General features: G+C 38.0%; 1 protein-coding gene across 1 annotated transcript; it reads left to right on the forward strand.

The window, feature by feature from the left end:
* Positions 1-7411, forward strand: LOC124862457 (jupiter microtubule associated homolog 2-like). The gene is made up of 5 exons (XM_047356375.1): positions 1-182; positions 3338-3489; positions 4062-4213; positions 5168-5204; positions 6028-7411. The coding sequence occupies exons 1-5, from the start codon at positions 127-129 to the stop codon at positions 6261-6263; spliced, it is 633 nt and encodes a 210-aa protein (XP_047212331.1). The 5' UTR covers positions 1-126; the 3' UTR covers positions 6264-7411.
* Positions 7412-9608: the final 2197 nt, after the last annotated feature.

The raw sequence follows: 9608 nt of genomic DNA on the forward strand, positions 1-9608 counted from the left end.
GGAGGCGCCAAGTTCTTCGGGAGTTTAGTTGGCTGTAGCTCAGACAGGGGCGAAGTTGTTGCTCGTCTAGGTGGCGAACCGAAGAAGTTTCCTTCATAAACTTGACGTAGTTCAAACAAAACCAGCATGACTTCGACGAACATGTTTCAAGGATTGGATACTGGTGGAAAAACGAGTTCCAGGTAACTATAATATACACTAACAGCTAGTTTAGCTAAAAGATGGAGGCTCGTTTTGACTGTAGATAAACGTTGTTGGGTAACGTTTTCTTGCAACGTCACTTGATACTGTCTTCAAACATGAGACTATATACTATATATTTTATTAGGATAACGTTACATAATATAGTGTGGCCATTTACCCAGCTTCATAAGTATAAGTATTGTTTAAGTGAAACTCAAGAGTCCAGGTAGCCTTTAAGCTAGCCTACCAGGCGTTGTCTGTCCCTGCGGAAGTGGAAAATGCTCTTCAGACTGGTCGTCTTTGTATTCACCAATAACAGCGGCGTGGTCACGCTCTTGTTACACAGGAGTGGTGTTTTTTTGGGTTTGTTTTACAATTATTCGAAAACATCAGTTCTGCGGTCAAACCCCTTAAACAGCCGAATAAATGGTAGTTTAACTTCTTTTAAGAAATGGCGTCAAACGAACAAATGTTTTCATGCGTACAGCTTTATTCCCGAGTACATATAATCAGATAACATGTAATTTGGCTGCGTTTATTGCTTGTTTGGCTGCCTCATTACACAGGTAGATTACATACTGTTTTCTATACTTACTTTTTTGTTTTTGTAATAAAATATGGCATTATTGTGTGACTCTTTTACCAGATCCATGCTGAAAATAACTACGTATCATTTTTGAGGCTCCGCCAGAGTTTCCGCGTTGTCTTGAACAGTAAAGATTTTGCTTTTAGTTGGTCTAGTATGGAAAAAAATATATAAAGTGTATCCTGTACCCTTGACAAATGGTTCTTCTGGCTTTCGTTGCCTAAACACTTGCACCAGAAATGGAAAATCTGGTGTTACCTCAGCACAAAACTATTGCATGGCTGAAGTGAACAACCACTTTTTCGAGGTTCATCTATCTGACTTTTTTTTGTGTCCTTTTTCTGATCACAGCTATAACCTGCCAATATTGATTATAGACATTTTCTTTTTAATATCTATAAATAAGAACGCTCAAAACATTTGTCCACATTCTGGGGAAACTGAAACTTTAACTGTCTCTGTCTGCATCACTGAAAATCTACAAATAAGCCACACATCCCAGGTTACAGGACAGGACTGTTTATAAAAATAAAAAGCACCTAAAACGAATTACAGCATATATCTTTTAGTCCTTTACAAGACATTATAGTTAACCTTTTTCAATTCAATAATTTGTATTTTAAAGCAATTCAGAATAATTGACATCTGCGTTTTAATTTCAATCTAATTCTAATTTATTGTAACGGTTCAGGGGCCCTAAGAAGCTGTGTTATACCGTCTGTGGGAGAGAGTACGGTTGCTGTTAAACATGAATAAACGACCATTTTAAAGAAAGACAGACATTTAAACTGTCCTTTAGGGCTGCATCTAACAATTATTTTAACAATCAACTAATCTGTCGATTATTTTTACGATTAATCGGTTGTCCACATCTGCAACATTAAGTTAACATTAATTAAATTAATTAACAATATTTAGCCTGTTTAGTTTCTTATTAGGTATATGTTTTGTTTTTTTACTGCCCTGGCACTTCCTCTCCCGCTTCAACTCCGACATGTTTAATCTCAGATATTCATGTAGAGAAGTCGTGCTTCCATGCCATGCCAGACCGTTTTTGCCTATCTTGCAGGTCACTCGTCTTTTTACTGCATCTAGGGTGAAGTGCTCCCATACTTTCTTTGTTCGTGTTTTTCCTTCTGTTTTCTCGTTTGTCCCCCTTTTCTCTTTCGTAACTTTTCGTGCTCCGCCATCTAGCTTAGTGCGAATGTTTGTGCCGCGTATAGATTCATGCGCGTGGAACGTCATGCAAAACAAGGCCAAGCTGATTTCTTCTTCTACTGCTCTAACGGTAGAACACAGCGTTCGGTGGCTCATTACTGCCACACATTGGCCACAAATGTAACAGACTGTGTTTAAAAAAATAGACCTTATATGGCAAAATGTGATTACAAAACAACTAATCGATGACTAAATTAGTTGACAACTATTTTAATAATCGATGAATTGTTTCAGCTCTACTGTCCTTACCATCTCATATCAGGATTTGCTGGATGGTTGGCATTGCTGACTGTACACTAGAGTTCCTATGCACATTCCCTGTGGAGTTCACCTTTATTGTGAGATTTGCAAAAGTCTGAAAACATTTCCTAGTCCGGCATGTTTAGTTGTGGATAAAAGTAGACGTTTCAAAAGAATAAGAAAGATTGAAACGGAACAACTTTGCTGTACTTTGTTCAGCTTCCTGTGATTTTCTGGAGTGTCACCCCCCTGTTTAAATGTAATGAACCAAATGAACAGTTGACATACATTTATAGAAAAGTTTCTTTTCTTATAGCTTCTTAAATTTCTTGTTTTCCATAACTTGATTTTAATCGCATCACTGGTGCTGAAAATAGCTAACTTTGAGTCTTCTCAATTAGTATGACTTGACTGTGCCTGGAAATGATGTGTTCTTAGGAAAAGAGATCAGATTTTTAGTGGAAGCCCAGCCGATAACTGATCAATAAAGCTTAAAACAATCTGATTCTGCTCACCAGCCAACATGACAATGCTTCTCTAGAGTGGTTAACGTGGTTAAAGCCACCAACCACTAACTACACTGTTGTAATGCCATGTTTAAATCTTCAGAGTTCATTTATATTCTTGTCTGCTTTAATTCCGGTTACGGAGCTGTTATTTTATTGATTTAAAAGGAAGATTTTATTGGTCTTTTGGATAAACCTTAGCCGGGTTAGAGAAATGTTCGTGAAAAATTGGAACCCAGTGGGTTTGTTTTTGCAAATACTTACAATAACAGCTGACAATTTCTAAAATTTTGTTTATAATTTTAGATGTTATATATCATGTAAAAAAAAATAAACAAACAGATCATTGTAAAAATATCTGGGCCTAAATTCTTGGACATTTTTTTGTAAACATTAAAAATGGTTTAAGACATCAGAAATATAGAGAGGTTATAGATTTGTTTAGCTCTGAAGTGTTTGATTCTAACCTTTATATACCTAAGCAGTCTCAGTTTAGTGACTTTAAAAAACGAATAAAAAATTGTTCCCTATCCGTGTTTGTAAAGAAATATTTGTATGTCTGAATGAGATCCCGTAAGAGTTATTGTTTCGTTTTTCCATGCAGGGTGCTGCAGCCTCCTGGCGGTGGCTCTAGCAACCTTTTTGGTGGTTATGAAGAGGATGTTGCACCATCCAGACGGCCCAATAAGATGGCCTCTAAAGTTTTTGCCTCACCAGAGGAGCCCCAAAACACATCGAAACGCTCCAATCCTCCAGGTCAGGTTTCTATTTTTAGGACTGATGTATGTGAAAACTAAACCAGCCAAGATCATTTTTCTTGTCCAAGACACAAGTGTGAAATTTGTGAGCCTGATGTGATAATTCCTGTATAAACATAACTCCTATGTTCTTGCTCACAACCCACCTCTGGATTTTGTTAAATGTCTGATAAAACCAAATAAGTTCTGAGCTGAACTGTTAAATCTACATTTTGCTTTCCCTTCGTCAGATTATGCTCAGTATATGATACTAACTTGTTTATACACCAGGATTGCAGCGGAACGCCGTTGTATCATGAAGAAAGTCTATAGAAATAAATATCCTTTATTGTCAGTCAGTGGGGAAATTCAGGGGTACCAGCAGCAGACCAAATATAATAGCAAGAATAAGAACTTGTACAGTTTTAAAAAGGCCTGCTCAGATTCAGACAAATATGCTACTGAGTTGGTTAATTTTCTAGATTTTCTGTCTGGATGTCAAATATTTTTGTCATCTAACTGTAGAGCTCAGTATCTTCCAGACCTTATCACTGCTGCAAAGTGTGACCACACCTTGCTAATACTCTGCAGGTGGGAAGAGTAGCGGGATATTTGGCGACCCTGAGGCACCACCTCAGCCACAGAGACCCGTACCTCCAGGTGGAGCAACCAGCAACATATTTGGGTCTGCAGAAAGCACACCAGGTCAAAGCTCATGCCGAAGCCACCCGATCCAGCTGAAGGTTGGTCCGAAACCCAGCTTTAGATTAGATTGGTCACCTAATCTTTTATGTTTTGCTCTCCTTAATTTTCAGTAACTTTTCTCTAGAGTCAAAAAAAAATCTTTCAGGTTGCTCTGAATGACCCTAGAATATACTAGACACTTTCAGTTTTTTACAAGGATACTATGATTGGCTTCAGTGTTTCTATACATGGCAAATATTCATTTGGTTTCTGAAATGTAACTCTTAATATGCCAGTTTTTGTCACCAGAAATTGATTTCAGAGTGAAACTAAGCACAAGTGAATAATTTTCTATCCCATTATTACAAAAATGTAAAAGCCTGTGATGAAAAAGCGGGTATCAACAATACATTTGTCATTTTTATGTTTCATGTTCTATTGAGACCTGTAACAAATGTCCAGCGTTTCATCTTGGTGTAAAACAAAAATGCAGCAGCACTTGAAACATGCAGCTGATTGATAGTTGGACTGCTTTATTTTAAAGTCTAAGATAAACTTGGAAGAATCAGTTTTACATATGATGCATTGTTTTCGAATCAATGCGAGTGGCTTAGGTTTGTTGCCTGAGCGCATCAACCATTGATGATTTGTGGCCAGTCACAGGATTTGGTGGTGAACTGCTCTCTCCTTGCTCTGGGATGCAGAGAACCTCAGGCTGAATTCGCTGTAATTTCTCTGCCCTTCTTCGTCACCTTCCTCCTTTCTCCTGATTGCAGTTTTATATTCAGCTACTGATTGGTATTACACGTTTTCACATTGCAGGGAGTGGAAGTGAAGGTTGTGATGGAGCTAATAAAGAGAAAAAAGTAGCCCTCTAACTTTCGCAAAAAGAAAAAAACTATTTGTTTGGAGTTTTACACAGAACATATTTTTTCCTGCAAAACCGTGGGACTAAATTGATTTGTTTCCATCCATTTATTAAAAGAGAAATATATCTTTGATTTTTATTGCAGGACAATCTAGGTGTGGGACCTGAGCCTGAATCACCAGGTGAGTCAATGTTCAAAATGGGATGTATGAAGTGCTGTAGATATTTCTGCTAAAAGGCATTAATGTGGAAATAAATCAGCCTTGATGAAATGTTTCCTCATGAACGGCTGTAAATCTTATCAAAAAACTTAAATCTCCAAGCAGACATTTCATCACTACAAGTCTGTGGTTCTTTCATAAACGGGCCATTTGTTCCCGGTCCACACCTTAATGTTATTGCAATGTATGCTTTGTAGTAATAATGGCACGTTTTTACCATATCCAAAGACATTGTTTTTTATCTTTTGCATACTGATATTTGCTGTCTGCAGGAGTGATTAAGAATAAATATAGTACAACATTAGGTCACATGGAAAATACTTATTTTCTCCTTTCTAGGAATCTAAAGCTAGCAAAAATATGTGTACCACTAATCTGCTACTTATTGTAGAAACACGCTCACTGTTTCTGAAGCAAACTATAAACGCAGTCCTGCTCAAGTTTTATAAGCACAACAGAAACCAGGAAGGCTTTTTTTTCTCCAGTGAGTAAAGGCCTCAAATAACTACTGCAGGAGAAGACAATACCTCCATGCTGCGACTTTAATTCATTAGGGCAAAATGTTTAAATTGGTACGTCCCAGTAGTTGGTAAATGATTTAGGGTGGATATAACGAGATGGAGTTGCCAGCTATTTCTCCATGAGGCTCTTGCAATTGGATCTTAGAAGTTACTGATCTCAGCTGTGGCCCGTCTGTATTGGACATTAAGCAGCAGTGTTCATTTATTTTGAAGCCTCGTTGCTGACCACAATGTGAAGAATCTTCCGCTCTTTGTTGTTTAAGCACCTGAAGCCAAAGTCAGCCAGCCGGAAGTGAAAGCGGAGATCGCCTCCCCTCCTCCTGTTCCAGCTACGGAAGAGCCTCCAGCCGTCTCAGCCAGTCCAGAGCCTAAACCAGCTTCATCACCCCCTGACAAGACATCGCTGAAGAACCACGAGCCGCACCTGGGACCTAAGCCTCGCTCTCACAACAGAGTCTTGAATCCCCCTGGAGGAAAGTCCAGTGTGGTTTTCTACTGATGATCTGAGCAGACCACTTCTCCCAGTTCTCTGTTTGCCGACCTGTTCCTTCTCTCTTATTCCTGCTCTCCACTGATGGTTACTCCACCTGTATAATACACAACCTGTCTGAAGAGGATTTTTTGTTGATGTTGTCCACATCAGATTTCTGTTTTATTGCGTTTTCAAACTTTTTTGCACTTTTCACTCATTCTTGTCTTTTTGTTTCTTCAAACCCTGCAATGATACAATCACACACAAGTCAATCAGCTAGCTAGGTATTTCCCAATCACTATGACTGTAAGATGTTCAAACTCAGTTGTGCGGTTACTTATGTGGTTGTTTGTATTTTGAAGGAATTGTAACTGTGGGTTGGACGAAGAGTACATTTTCAAAATGAAATTCATAGTGCTAGAACTAGAATTCTCAGCCTTAGTGGACCTAAATTGATATTATGTGTAGCTGAAATGATTAATAAACTTAAGGTGCAGCCTTTCAGTCAGGAGAAATAAATTGATCTTTTTACCAAAGTTTTGTGCAAACTTTTTCAAGAAATTCAGTTTAAACCTGATGTTTTTGACCTGTCTTTGTCTTAACAATTTAGCATTTCTCATCTTTTTTGCTTTATGTTTATTTTTATTTTTTAACCATGTAGGCAACAAATGATCAATGCCATAACACAATCTGTGGTATGGATGCCAAAAAAAAATCAAGCAAAGATGAACGCTATGATTGATTTCAAAACATTTCTGCCTCCTGAAAGTAATCCTACTTTGATTGTATGTGAATGTATTGTGCAGGTACCTTTCTGCTCTGTCCTCGTTGCTTGCGTTATCTGAGAACATGCCTTTCTTTTGCCTGGGGTCAGCCTCTGTTTATGTTTTAAATTAAAACGGCTGAAGACATGTGAACTATTAAACAAGCTCACAGCTCACCTTAGTTCAGGTGGGCTCCTCTATGGTCGCCTTTTTCATCCACGCCATGAAGCACAGACGAGTTAATCTGATGCTGGCCTGTCCCCTCTCTGTCAATGTGCCTGGCAGCAAATGAGTGCAGCAGAAGAAAGGAGTCCTGTGTTGAAATAAAACTGTTTTGCATTGAGAACTTGTTTTCTTTGCATTCCAAGAGCATCTCTGAAAACCTGACAAATTAAAAGAATCTGTTGTGCATTTGGGTATTCTATATATTTGATAAATCTGTATGTTACATAACTAGAACAGAAGAAAATGATCAGGTAGGGCGCATTTTATAGACGTGGACGATCTGGGTAGAGCACCAGGCTATCAGATATCTGATACAGAAGAGCAGCTAAGCACACAATCTCTCTGACGCAATCTAAATGGGTTACATAACCAAACATGCATGTTTTAGGAAGCCATAATACCCAGGTTACTCACGCATACTCAGACGGAGCATTCAAAACCACAGGCAGAAAATGTTCAGATTAAAAAAAAAAAAAAGTGCATTACCTGTGAGTCAAGTTTGTTCCACCAACTGTTAGAATTAATCTTATTCTCAGCCAAAAACTAGTGCCTTTCAAAAGTATTTACAACCCCTTTCCACATCCCTATTTTATAACCACCAACTTCAGTGTTTGGTAATGGAATTTTATTTGATAGATCATAACAAGGTAGTGCATAATTGTTAGATGCATGATTTTCAAAATATTTTCCAAATAAAACCAGATGTATTTGGCCCCTCTGATACTGTAAGTAAAATCCAGTCAGAACTTTCATCAGTAGCCTAAAAGTCTGCATATGTTAAACTTGAACTTCAGTATGAATTCAGTTCTGTATTCTGAACTACGTTTAGCGGCAATTAGTCTGCCATGTTGGCATATTTAAATGGAGACTAAAACGTTTATTCTTTATAAAATAGTTTAAGCTCAATCAGAATGTGCAGGGATATCTGTGAATGTCAATTTGTACGTCTTCCCACAGACTGAAAATGTACATTAATGTTATATGTTGAGAGGTGAGCTCCTCCACAGTCTCAAGTCTTAACAAGTTGTCTATTCGATTTCCCATCACTCTGTCTATCTTGTCCATTCCCACTGAAGACAACTTTCCCTACAGCATAATCCATCAAATTATGCATCAAAAAATGCATCATGAGCTTTCTGCTAAACATAGCATGTTGCATGTAGGCCAAAGAATTTTGATTGCAGCTGACCAAATTTTTGCTAGTCTCACTTTTCTTTTTCCGTAAAGGTCAGATTTGTGGAGTGTACAACTAACAGATGCCCTGTTGACAGTCTTACCTGAGCCGTGGATCTCTACAGCTCCTTCAGACTTACATAGGAGCTCTTGGCTGATGCTCACCTTACTTGCCCTGCCAACTTAGTTGCAAAGGCCTGTCTTTGTAGATATGTAGTTATACCTTACTCCTTCCATATCATGGAGGATGGATTGGACAGCGGTCAGAAAGAAAAGGGTTTTGTTTCCAGACTGGTAGACATCTATTACCTTGTTTTTCATCTGTTCTTGAATTCTATTTGATTGGGGCACGATGGGTTGCTTATGAGATCTTTAGCCTACCTCGTGTTGTCAGAGGGAGGATACTTTTTACTACACTGTATTTAGGCTTTTATGTAACTTTAAGGCATGTATGCTCCTTATTATTTGAATTTCCACCTGGTTGATGCTACAGATGATTATGTTTAAAAAAAGGACAATTTCTCATGTTTCCAGCTGTGATTTTTAGGTTATGGCTAACCAGTGCATGTTGTTTACCTCCCTGCCCTTTCACATATTCACTTCTCATGGCTATGAAATGATTTCCTTTTCAGAGCTAGTCTTAGTTTCTGTACTGATTGGAGCTATACAGGAACATCGCTGCTGACTCACTTTCAGAGTCACAAGACTTTAACAGGGACACATTACAGTAGGTATAGCTGTTTTCTGGGTGTAGAGACTTTAAATCCCTATAGAGACTGAGAAAACACTTCATTTTATTGTCTACTTTGGATATCTTCAGAAAGGAAGATAAAAGTGGATGATGTCTAAAAGGCCGTGCTATAATTATGTAAATATAAATACTGCATGTTGTCAGCTATGTGAAGTGATTCATTGAATATTTGAAGTGTTTGGTCGTCATGACTAAGATTCTGGCATCAGTTATTGATGTGGATCCTCCATGAGAAACACTGAAACTTCCGTTTTAGTACTTTCAACATAAAACCAAAAGCGGTAAACGGCAGTAAAACCGACAAACTATACCTGGCATCTAACAGGAGAATCCAGGCTTGTCTTTACTATTATTTAGATACGTTTCCTATGTACCTATGAAGGTGTATGGATAATTAAGTGACCATTTTTATGATGGCTTATTAAATCTGATACCAAAGTTTTAGTTTTTTTTTCCAGT

Source organism: Girardinichthys multiradiatus, chromosome X (genome assembly GCF_021462225.1).
Source record: "Girardinichthys multiradiatus isolate DD_20200921_A chromosome X, DD_fGirMul_XY1, whole genome shotgun sequence".
NCBI classification, from domain to species: Eukaryota; Metazoa; Chordata; class Actinopteri; order Cyprinodontiformes; family Goodeidae; genus Girardinichthys; species Girardinichthys multiradiatus.

Bases quoted from the DNA above. Each gene is read 5' to 3' on its own strand.
- LOC124862457 (XM_047356375.1), top strand. From the start codon at position 127: ATGACTTCGACGAACATGTTTCAAGGATTGGATACTGGTGGAAAAACG. The intron at 3,490-4,061 runs GTCAGGTTTCTA...AATACTCTGCAG, and splicing joins GAAACGCTCCAATCCTCCAG to GTGGGAAGAGTAGCGGGATA. The intron at 5,205-6,027 runs GTGAGTCAATGT...TTGTTGTTTAAG, and splicing joins ACCTGAGCCTGAATCACCAG to CACCTGAAGCCAAAGTCAGC.